Raw genomic sequence first — 12,457 nt, 5'->3', positions numbered from 1 at the left:
TTTGAAAAATGTTTTGATATTTTTTCATTTTTGTATTAGTCTTGTAAATTTCTATCGATTTTGCCACGCCCACTCTAACGCCCACAAACCGTCAAAAACTGTCAGCGATGAAGACTCTCCTTCGCACTTCCACTACCTGAGTAACGGGTATCAGATAGTCGGGGAACTCGACTATAGCGTTCTCTCTTGTTTTTGACCTAGCAACGAACAAATCGTTAAAACCTTTAATACGTGAATGGCGTAACAAATTTCTCGAGTCTCGAGTTTTGATAGTTCACTCTTGGGTTTAAAACGCCATTGAATCTTATTATTCCAATCAAGAAATAACATTTCACCAAGGGCTCCGATCCATAATTCGGCGGCCTCAGGGAAGCCACAGTCAAAACCGCAATGAGCGTGGTCGTGTAAAGTCAACATATTCCAACATGACGTCAACGAAATAAAAGCAGTACTGAATTCTCGGTCACTGTCTTCACTCTCGTCTGATCACAGTAATCTTCACGTTATCACAACAGTGCTATTTCCTTAACGGACATACTCCAAATGGCGGTTTGCGGACGTTTGAGGGGGCATAGCCAAAATACTTTTGGCATACTGATTGAAATTGATAAATAATATAATAAACACAATAAGCACGATGTTAATATCGCCACAACAGTTAAAGTTGCGGTATCATTTAACACACTTCCAGTTGTTTCTGAAAATATTTTGATGGCGTATCAAATAATAAATTGGCTGGGGCAAATAAGAATAAGTCTTCAACTAAGTGCGTTTCTCTTGGTTTCTACTCATTGTCTAAAAATATATAGGCTAACACCGATTTTATTATTGACTTCGTATTAAATTTATGTTTCAAATATTGTTTAAATTATGTTTCAAATAAAATCGCCGTACATAAGCAGTCACCGTAATGAATTCATGTAACTGAATGGGGATTAATTAAAACAAGAGAGAACGCTATAGTTGAGTTCCCCGCTACTCATCTAGTGGAAGTGCGATGGAGGCTTTCCAACACTGACAGTTTTTGGCGGTTTGTGGGCGTTAGAGTGGGCGTGAAAAAAAGTTTTTTGGCAAATCGATAGAAATTTGCAACACTAATAAAACTATGAAATAAATTAAAAAATGTTCCAAATGTGTGGGCGTGGTAGTTTTTGGGCGGTTTGTAGGCGTGGCAAAAAGTTTTTCTGCAGATCGATAGAAATTTACATTACTAACAAAAAATTTTTAGTTTTGGGCGGGTTGTGGGCGTTAGGGTGGGCGTGGTTTTTCTGTTAATCAATAGAAGTTTACAATATTAATAAAAAAGTATCAAATTATTTTTCAAAAGTGTGGGCGAGGCAGTTTTGTGCGGTTTGTGGGCGTGGCAACATGAATCGACAAACTTGCGCTGCGTCTATATCTCTGGAGTCTGCACGCATAATCTAGACGTTTTAGTTTTTATACTTCCTGAGATTTCGACGTTCATACGGACAGACAGACGGACGGATGTTTTTTGTCCCATGTTTCTACGTCCACTTTAACGCCCACAAACCCCCCAAAACCGTCACATCCACACTTTTGAAAAAATTCATTTATATTTTTTCTTGTAAATTTGCCACAAGGCCCACAAACTGACTAAGACTGCCTACATTTTTGAAATATTTCTTAATTTTTTTCAATTTATTATTTTTTTCTTCCAATTCCTATGAAAAGAAAGAATTTATGAATATCTTCATGGATACATCCTAATATTTTTGTTTGCCACCTCTTAAAACTAAATATTTTCAAACCAAATCGTTTTACCACCCTTTAAAATGGTTTTTATCGTTTGCCCACCCTTTAAAATTCATTATCTAACTATAATGAATTATAACATTTTCTATGCCGTTCAAATTTGTAACTTTTATGTACCTACCATTCGCCGTGAGATTAAACTTAAACAGTTTTCATACAAATTTACTAATTTAAAATACAAAACCAAAGCCGATCTGTCAACGTCCGTCTATATGCCCATCTGTTCGTCAGTATAAGCGTCGAGATCTTGAGATCCTTTTAAATCGCGGCCACACCCACTAAAACACCCACAAAGCCAAGTTATATCGAATCTTTTGCAATCCCTGAAGCAGTTTCCTTACGGCTCGCTACTTGAGTTTTGTATTGTACTGCGCACATCTTGACCAAAATATTATTTTAGGCATTTTTACTTTTGATATTTAAGTGCTTCACAAAGAGTTTTATAACACCTACCATCTTTCGATGTAAGTTAGATTTTCAGATTCGTATACTTAATTAAATACTTAAAAACATGTACATATTTTATATTTATATAGATTTAAAGCTAAATTTTAAATAGTTGTTTAATATATTGTTCTTGTTTCTTTGTTTTGTTGTCGTTTACCGTACTAGATGCTGGCCGTGTGATAGAAACGGAAAAGGCGAAAACTTATTTTACGTAATGGAGCATTCCGAGCCCATGCTTCATCAACAGCTACCAACATTATCGCCGACCACCGCCCTATATTCGAACTTTAATAACCCTTTGGATCCAGGAACAGCAGAAGGACCACGTTTTAATAAAACTGGGTCACACGTCCATAGCCCGTATGTAGGCGAAAGTCAAGTGAAAAAAGTTTCTGAACTCTTATCTTTTCCCAGCCACCTGAATCTGTACCAATATGTTCGAACCATGGCGAACACCACTTTCAACAGCCGCAACCGATATATTCCGTACTATAACAATCGTTCCTACACCTCTTCGGTAACTGCTCTCTCTATGTCGTGTAATCCCCTGATCAACAGCCATACGCAGATCCAAGAGCAACAAGGTGCAGCGTCTTACCAAACGATTGTTCCGTTTTATCAGCCCACAAGCCACTGTGCGCAGCAACAGACAAAATTGTCATCGGTTGCTCCAGTTCTAGATAATTCATTCGCTGAAAGCAACACTTGCTCCATGGCCGACATTGCCTCTCACAACATTAAAATTAATACGATTCCGACTAATGTATTGTTGCCTTGCTCCAGGCCTACAAAAACCGCGGTGGCCATCCAAAGGTCAACCAGCAAAGAAGGTGGAGATAAGGAAGGTCATTCTTCTGCCAAGATTACAGAAATGAGCGACGTGGTAACTTTGCAGATAACCAACTTGGATTACTCGCTTGACGAATCACATCTACGCAGCTTTCTACTTAATCAGCTTAAGCCCATTACGCCCGTTGTGTCACTTCTCTTTGAGGGAAGCTCCTATGCCAAAGTCACTGTTCCTGATCTTTACGTAAGAGTCAATGCTAATTCAAAAAAGATATTTTTTAAAGTCCCACAGGAAAATAAATATATTTATTTTCGAATTGTAAGTGACGGTTCCTTATCGAGGAACTCTTGACTTAATTTTTCGATTCATTGTTTGACCCTACGTTTTTTGCAATTTGAGTGATTGGTCCGTTGCCAAATTCTTATTCGCTTGGGTAATGGGCTGTTGGGCTCCTAAGCTAGGGTGCAGGGCTTCAAGGCTAACGCAGTGCTAGCCGCAAGCTCCTTTCCCGAGTTTCCACTTACTCTTCGTGCAATCGCCCGGCTTGCTCCATAGTGGCAAGACGCTGCAGCAAGACGCCCAGCTAAATACGATCGTTCCACCCAAGCCTCAAGATGGGGTGGACGTACCTGGTTGGGGTTGCTCGACGGCCTCGTTACCGCTGCCTTGCCTCTCTTGTCGTCCTGGATGCTACGGACTGCGCTACTGGTTGCTATACACTTGGGCTAGGAATTGTTGTCGTATATCGAGACAAGGTAGCTCACAGCTGGGTCTTGGGAACCGCCGTGCGAAACAACAACACGTTAACCCCACGTCTGTTCTTCCGGTCGCGCAAGTACCACGCCTGTTTGGCTCTCACAAACGCTCCGGAAAACTGCCCGTTTCACGTTACGTAATCTGGGTTCCTGCACGGGTCCTTGCTAGGATTGTTCAAGAACTATCGTACTCGCCGGACCAACGCAGGGTCTGGTCTCGATTAGTGGCGTAGTAAGGAGTCTCAACATAGCCGTGCTTTTTCTTAATACTCGTAAACCTCAGTATTACAATTCAGACTTATTTTTTCCGGAAACTCGACATAGCGATCTCGCTCCTTGTTGACTTTGAAGGCGGTTCATGTTGTTCACTAGTATTCTGCTTCTCCTCGACTGTTCGGCGCTCAGTGCTCGACCTTCTTCAGTTCGCATCTACATTTGTGCGTAGTTGTAACTCCGGAGATAATAAACCTGTTTTTGATATCCTGGGTTAACACTCTGAAGGCAATGTTTTGATTTTTTTTAAATTTGCCGCTCGGTATCGTTTCCGTGAAGGCGCCCCTTTCTTCACCACCGCTCTTTTTCCTACATCCATCTATTATAGCCACCTTCCGATTTCTTCCGTTGGTGCGGCGTTGCCACTCGAAGGTCTTAGTATTTCTGCTGTCGACAATATCGTCCAGTGTCATTCGAGCGGCTTGTGAACGAGGCGCCCCCTGTCCAAAACACTGGTGTCTACAAACAAATTTATTTGCCGATAAGCTTGAGGCCCCAAAAACCTTTTATTTTTGTCATTGTTCTTTCCTTTCCTGCAGAATTATCTAAGTTCCGTGGTTGCTTCTGTCCTGCTGTGTGTGCCCGTCTCCTGCTCTGGTTTCGGGCTGGATGAATAAACGGTTGGAATGCTTCCTTTGTCTCTTTGGCTTATTATGTAAGTTCTCTTCTGCTGTGTGTGCCCGTCTCCTGCTCTGGCTTTGGGCTGGATGAATAAACGGTTTAAATGCTTCCTTTATCTCTTTGGCCCATTAACTTCGCTGAGTGCATTACACCTCCGTACCCCGCTTGATCGCTAAATATCCCCGTTGACTCAGTTTTTGGCCTGACGCTGAAATAGTAGTTTGGTTATGCTCCGTCGGCTCCTGTCGATTCCTTCCCTTCCGACGACTGTGATCTTCTTATCTATCCTAGATGGTAGAGCATGTTGACTCTGATGGCTGGTATACGAAGAAACAGTTTTATTGCTCCCTCTGCTTTCCAGATCTCGCTGTCTCGGGTGAGTTTGTATAACGCAGCATTCCGGCTTGCTCGCGGCATGTCTCCCTTCACTGCGTCTTTGGCCTGACGCAGAATCGGTGGACCGGCTCCCACGATTCTCGGGTTTTGTCGACTCAAATCCAGAACCCTCAGGGTTATGGCCGTGAAGCATTGCTTAGAGGAAATGTTGGATCTGCTTACTCGTGTTCCCTCCTGATTCTGTCAGCTCTCCTAAACTCGGTCGTTACCGCTGCAGAAAAGCTGATGGCCGCGTGTCATTCTACCTCCCCTTGGGCACGCTGTGACGCTCCTTCACCCACACTGTTGACAGAGACCGCGTTTTCCTGAAGCCGAAATGAGACCATGAGAGGTCTGGATCTTCCAGAGGTTTTGGGAAGACGCCATTAGTCAGGCACTTGGTGAACGCCTTCCCAAAAATGGCTGGCTAAAGGGAGAGAGCTAGAGTGCACAGCCTTGCTTTCCTGACTTTTCCAACTAAAGGTTCTCCTCGTTGTTGACCGTGTCGGGTGCTTCGTCGGGCCTAACTGAGGCGGGGTCGGCGGAGCGTACTACACTGCGTAGGAATCATCGACTAGACAACCAAGATTTTACTTATTTTCACATTTTTTTTTCTTGTTCTCTATGTATTTCTATATCGCGTATAACTTATCCCGAATAGAGCCGTACAATACACGGCAGTGCATCTGAGTCGGTTGGGTGGGAGGTGTGGACGTCGGACACGCCCGTTAAAACAAAACAAAACAGTTATTGTTCCTTGCTAAAGAAGGTTTTAACTGGTTTTTTTCGCCGGCAGTTGCCATCTTTTAGTGCCAGTCTACGATTGTTATATTTTTTCACGTCTACCATGAGCTTTTGCGTTTTCTCTTGGGAAGAGGCGCATAACCTAAGAAGCAATAAGGGCATCTCCTTCACCCTGGTTACGCTCTCTCGGGTGGTTTCTTCCTGCGTGTATCTACCGGTCGCTGGAGCTTTTTTGGAGCGATGCGCGCTGTAGGCGCTCCCATTGCCTCGATTTTCAGCAGCGGAGTCCTGATCCGTTTTGCTGGATGTACTCTGGTGAGGAGGGCGGTCTGCTTTAGTGGCCTCTCGGGGTTGCCATCGCCTGTTTTCTGGGGAGGGGTCCTTTGGATCTTAATCCCTTTGATGGACGCCGTAAGCTCATCTTCCGCTGTTGGTGCACTTTTTGCATTGCCTAAACCGACGGCCAAGGTCGCCGACCGTGAACCTTTGGAGTTCCCAACCCCGCGACTTCTCTAAATGCTTTCTGTAACGTTTCAGCCGTGACTTGGTGCATGGGCACCAATTCCATACACTTAGAAAATCTGTCGAGCAGAACCAATTGCAGCAGAACCATTGCTTTCATGCTTCCAGACTGCTGCCAGACCTCTTTCGGCATTTGTGTCAACAATTTTCCCGCCGCCTGACGCTGATTCGGTTTAAGCCGTGCACAATGTCCTTATGTCCCTTTACATTCCGGCCAGTAGTACCGGGCTACCAGTTGTGCTATTGTCTTTCGACTATCCACATGGAGAGTCATGAACTCTCGCAGGACGGCTTCCCTTAGTTGCCGCGGAACGGACAACTTCGTTTCCTGCTCTATACGGAATCTGCTTAGACAGGTGTTGCTTTCCCATACGTAATTCGGAAATTTCTGGGGATGTGCATTTATTTTCCCACAAATATTTCTGATCCAGCTGCATTCCGCGTTTACCTCCGTTTCCTACATTCTCCGGAATGCTGTGCTAGCCGCTACCTCCTGTCCAGTGCTCGGTCTCTTCCGCCTGTTTAGTTTCGACGGCCTGTTCCTTTCGCAATCCAAACGATCCTCAGGCTCTGTTCCCCAAAAAACTCTCTTTTTACAGACTCGGTTTTTCTAGCTGTTCCTACGCTCTGATTTGTTACGTAACTGGCAACGGGCAGGTCATCCGCATTTGACATCTGCATTTGTGGGAAAATGTGTTATTTCTCTAAAAAATTAAAGAAGTCTGCGTTTCCCTATGTTTTATTAGGTTCAAATACACTTTTAATAAATACATCTTTTTTTTTGTGGTTAGCTTTTAATGTTGCTGATCAATAGCTTAACAATGTCGTCTTTAGATGATATGATATAGTTAAATTCGATTTTTAAAACTTACACCAAGAAAAGAGAAACACCCAAATCAGAATTAGTCTGATTACATATCACACATAGTAAATCGCATGGGTAGAATTAGTCTACTGCCCCAAGCCGACCAAAACTGCAACGGACACACTTTTAAAAAATGTTTTGATATTTTTTTGTCTTTTAATTTTCTATCGATTTGACCAAAAACTTTTTTTCACCATTGTTACGCAAACAATTGTAGAAAGATTTTACTTTTTCTTTTTTATTTTTTTTTTCCTATTTCAACTGATATTCCAAAAAAATGTTGAACTTTCTCTTTCCCATTTTCACAAGCTGAAATGCGTGGATCTCGACTTTACCTATCTCCCTGGTTATACCCGTTGTAGAGTAAAAGGGTAGACTAGTTTCATTGAAAAATATGTAACAGGCAGAAGGAAGCGTTTCCGACCATATAAGGTATATTCTTGATCAGGATCAAAAGCGGAGTTGATCTGTCCATCCGTCTGTCCAGCAGTCCGTATAAAATGTGGAAAAAAATTGTTTGTCAAACCTACTCTAACAAACTGGCTAAAACTGACACGCCCACAGTTTTGAAATTTTTTTTAATTTCATCGATTTGCCAAAAAACTTTTTCCTACGCCCACTCTAGTACCTAGAAACCGCGCAAAGCTTCCACGGACACACTTTTTAAGTTTTTTTCATTTAATTGTTTGTGTTTTTCTATTTATATCAAAGTCCCAGAAAAATTAGAAAATTTCTTGTTCGCACATCTACTACCTGATAGTCGGGGAACTCAACTATAAAATTCTCTCTTGTTTTTGGTTTTAATTCCATTAATAATTATAATATTAAAGAAAGGATAACTTCGTTTCCTATCTATTAACTTTTAGAGGTGGAACTTATAATGTTTAATTAGTTAGTTAGTTTAAGGATGTACTCTCCTTTTGTAGGCACTTACTCTTTTTTCCATTGACCATCTCTTTTTTTAAGTTCGCAAAGCAGGTCGTCTCTAATTTGCACCGTAAGAAGATTGGTCACAAGCGCATGCTGGTCAGTTATACTCGCGATTCCTCCCTAACAGAGGTCAATACACTACGCTGCCAGGTCGCAGGACTTCTAAAGGTAAATATTAATGGCCTCATTAGTCAATTATTTAACAATGCTTATATTTAAGGATGTCCCGTTCAACACCCTCCCTATGTATAAGTTCAGAGAACTCTTTCAGTCGCGCTTTAAAACCTCAATCAGTGTTTTAGATTTATACAAAATGCAAGACATATGTACCATTAACTCGGACAACAATGAGGAAAAGTTTATCAGCTTAAATCCTGAATTGGTAAACACACTCGACATATCCCCCTTAATGGAAGGACTCCAACATAGTGTTCCTTACTGTAGTATTCATTTTAAAAAGGAACAGCACAAAGGATGGGCCGAGCAGGAAATTGAGCCACTACCAAATGTCTTCATGAGCATTTCGGAAATTCAGAAACTAATTTATCCACTCCTAAAGGTACATACGGGCGACATTCCAGTGGCTACCCTTCTTCACTGTATCAAAGAAGTACTTAATGTATCAATAATGGCCAATGAAAATGGCGTCAACATGGAGCATTTGATCTGCTGTGTTCAGGGCATTCAAGTTCGGGCAAACAATTTTGGCATTAAAATTCTCGGATGGTTAGAAATAAACAAAGAAATGCAATCAGGAACTTTTAATGCCAGTTATAATTCATGTAACCTAACTGCCAGTGATCGCATGAATTGTGGAAGCTATTTCAAAAACACAGTAGCCGATCCGCTTTTCCAAATTTCCCGCGAAGTTATAGAGCTGTTAAAGATGTCACCAAAATCAACTATGAAATTCAACCGTTTTATTCCAGCCTATCACAATCACTTCGGAAAGCAATGTCGAGTTGCAGACTATGGCTATACAAAATTAATCGAACTGTTTGAGGCATTGTCAAACGTTGTTCAAATTATGGGAGACGGCGAAAATCGTCAAATTACGCTTACCCACCGTATTCAAATACGCAGGTTTACATCAGACTTATTGCGGGTTTTGCGCGTAAATGGTAACAACTCAGTTCTGCTTTCGCAGTTGCCGTTAGTTTTTACGCAGACCCAAAATAGGACTTTTGACATCACTGATTATGGAGTGTGCGACCTTATAGACATTCTAGACGGCTTAGTAAGCTCCAATATCGTAACTTTAGGCACTGTACAGAACGGAAAAGATATTCTGATATCAATGCCAAAACGCAAACAGACCAACAGTGAAATGGAAAAAACGTGTGTGTTCGCTGGCGAAATGATCGAGCTCTTTCAAAACGCTCTTCAGTACACAATTTCATTTCAGAAGTTTGTACGCTCCTATCATTATCACTTTGCATATCAATGTCGTCTAAGTGACTACGGCTTTCTAAAACTAGCCGATCTTTTAGATGCAATTAATGGTTTAGTGGAAATGGAGTTGACAAGTGATGAGGACAAGAAAATTGTTCTCTCGCCAAAAATGGCTAGAAGAGTTTTCTCTGAACAATGTGAGAACCTAATTCGCAATGCAACAGGAAACCCATCGCAATGTATGAAGCTAGATCAGGTGCTAATAATGCACAAAAAGAAATATGGCTACCAAATTAAGCCGAAAACTTTGGGGGTTTCGGATATGGCTATGGCAGTAGAGTTGTTGCCTTACGTCGAGCTGAAAAAAAGAGAGCAGACCATTTGGCTTATTTGCCACAATAACGATCTTGAGTTTCGTATTCTTTGCTACAGGGTGTGTAAGTATGTCATTGAAAGGGATACTTGCGTACCAGCTTTAACAAACGTTAGAGGAGAAGTTAAGTTAACTCCATCTCAACAATTTTTAAAAGCGATTCACAAAAGCGCTTTAGTTAGAGATTTCAATGCTAAGCATAAGGACCAGCTGTCAGAGTCAGCTCTTTTAGCCATGCGACATGCGATTGAGGTAACACTATTATATAATTTATTGTATTTTAAGAACGTATTTACACACATTATTTACTACAGATATACAATGATGGTGGCATACAGTGCATTCGCCTTACCCGTTTCATGAGGTTTTTAATTGCCATTGTGCGTATGCTTGAACAGCGACCAAGCATGTATCTGTATGAGATCAAGAATGGTTTAAACTGTGGCCTTAGCACCACATTTGAATTCGGATTCCCGAACCTATATTCAGTGATTACAGCACATAAGGAACTATTCAGGATTAACAACGGACCAACGCAAGAGAGAAGTGAGGTTTCCATCAATACTAACTGTGAGCGTAAGTAAAATCTAGGTGTCCTATTAAACAATATCAAAATTAATGATTGTAATTTGCCAACCCCACCCCTCCCGCTAGTTCGAAAAAGTTCCTTTGGCATAGACCAGCACACGCTGGAATCCCAGAATCAACCATATTATAAAAATCGAGCACAACGGAGCTTTCATAGTCACATTGGCGAGTATAATGGACTTCAAATCAGTCAGCCCCCCCAGAAACGAAGCGCAACAATCAACAATTATTCTACATTTCAAACATTACATGCCGATAGCGACCTACTTAATTTGCCAGAAAATCGTTTTCCGTCAAGAACCATCTCATCGTTGCCTAATAGTATCGGATCAGCTCTGGAAAGTGGTAGTCTTTCCAATAGTTACAGCAACAAGGAAAACTCTATGAAATCTCTTCAATTATTTAACAGTTCATTTAACTCGTCTAGCGAGCTAAATGTCACTCTAGGAGCAGGAGATTTAACAAACATATCTGCAGAAACAGCTATCCCAGCTGACACTTCATATGATCAACCATCCGAACTTTGGCGTAGACGTCAAAAAAACTTGAATCACCGCCATTCATTAAATTTTCCCAAATCAGATAATGGAAATGACGGTCCTTGCATCATGGGAAATTGCATCGCACTAGGATCCATTTATGAGCAAACGAAGCATGGGGCTCTAACAAAAGAGGTAAAAGCTTAAAAAATCCAACATCTTTTTTAATATGTTTCTTTTTAAGTAGAAATTACCATTTTGGATCGATCCCATTTGGAGCAAAGGGTCGGAACAGCCTAGTCATGACATACTTAACATTCGACTTCCCAAGGCTAAAACAACTAAACCGTTTTCCAACATACTTTCACCATACACCATTTCAAAAAATGAAAATTTGAAGCGACAATTGTTTAATTTTGATAATCACGATCGTAAAATAGCTTAATACCAAGTGATAAGCCTATTGTCAAAATAATTCTTATTGTAATAGCACTAAGATTTATTTAATGTGCTCATATATTGATACACTTAAATGACTTCGTAGGAATACAAATAAGAAAAATGTATTTTTCATTTATTGTATTTATTCTGTGTTAAGTAACATTTTTTAACTTTATTGTAAAAAATTGTATTATATAAATATTTTATACTGTTAAGAATTGCTTGTAAAGAAAATCAGGGATAGCGAATGAATCGGCTGTAAATACAGCGGCTGCCGTACGTTCGGACAAATCCACAAAATTTGTTGATTATATCACCTTCCCAGTACCAATTACAATTTTTTTCTATATTTTTCTATTGTTTGAACTTTTGACTCCTAAAACTTTCCTTTTTTTAGCTTTAAAATTAGTAACCTTTTAAAAGCGTAATAATATAGTTGCTCAAGAAATCTCTGTTACCGTGCTCCAAACGCGAATCATACTTGGACGTCTTTACTCTGTCTGTCTTAAAATGCAAGTAAGTTATTTCACTATTCCACATTGCTAAATATTTCTTGATACATACTGAAGTGAATTCATCACGTGACAAGCTATTGTCTTTAACGCATCGTCCGGGGCCATGTAGAATAGAGGGAAATCTGATGACCTCGCAATAACGGAACTCAGAAAAAAGCGATCGAAAGGATTAAAACAAAATACCCAGAACAACTCGATGCGAATATTTATTTATTTTATTAAATATGACATAATTCCATGGAGATGGAACTTAACAAAAATATATATAAAAGAAGAAAGAATGCTATAGTCGAGTTCTTCGACTATCTGATACCCTTTACTCACCTAGTGAATGTGAGACAGAGAAATTTCCACAATGACACTTTTTGGCGGTTTGTGGGCGTTAGCGTGGACGTGGCAAAAAGATTTTTGGCAAACAGTTTTTTGCAAATCGATAGAAATTTACAACACTAATAAAATTTAAAAATATCAAAACATTTTTCAAAAGTGTGGGCGTGGCAATTTTGGGCTGTTTGTGGGCGTGCCGACAAGGGTCAACAAACATGAGCTGCGTCAATGTTTTTAGAATCTGTTT

The 12,457-nt window shown here is 40.5% G+C and overlaps 1 protein-coding gene across 3 annotated transcripts in view; it reads left to right on the top strand.

The window, feature by feature from the left end:
• The window catches only part of LOC122615323, a 106,132-nt gene extending 94,415 nt beyond the window's left edge, over positions 1-11,717 (top strand). For 2 of the 3 annotated variants that reach the window (XM_043790366.1, XM_043790364.1), the window contains 6 exons: positions 2,386-3,253; positions 8,132-8,263; positions 8,316-10,112; positions 10,175-10,436; positions 10,515-11,122; positions 11,175-11,717. In XM_043790366.1, the coding sequence (XP_043646301.1) occupies positions 2,435-3,253; positions 8,132-8,263; positions 8,316-10,112; positions 10,175-10,436; positions 10,515-11,122; positions 11,175-11,372 (3,816 nt within the window). In that variant the 5' untranslated portion in view covers positions 2,386-2,434 and the 3' untranslated portion in view covers positions 11,373-11,717. The remainder of the gene's footprint in view (positions 1-2,385; positions 3,254-8,131; positions 8,264-8,315; positions 10,113-10,174; positions 10,437-10,514; positions 11,123-11,174) is intronic. The other variant, XM_043790365.1, reaches the window with a different exon arrangement.
• The last annotated feature ends 740 nt before the right edge of the window (positions 11,718-12,457 follow it).

This window comes from Drosophila teissieri, chromosome 2R (assembly GCF_016746235.2).
Source record: "Drosophila teissieri strain GT53w chromosome 2R, Prin_Dtei_1.1, whole genome shotgun sequence".
Taxonomy (NCBI): Eukaryota; Metazoa; Arthropoda; class Insecta; order Diptera; family Drosophilidae; genus Drosophila; species Drosophila teissieri.
The sequence above is the reverse complement of the archived record's forward strand: the minus strand, read 5'-3'. Positions and strand labels throughout refer to the sequence as shown.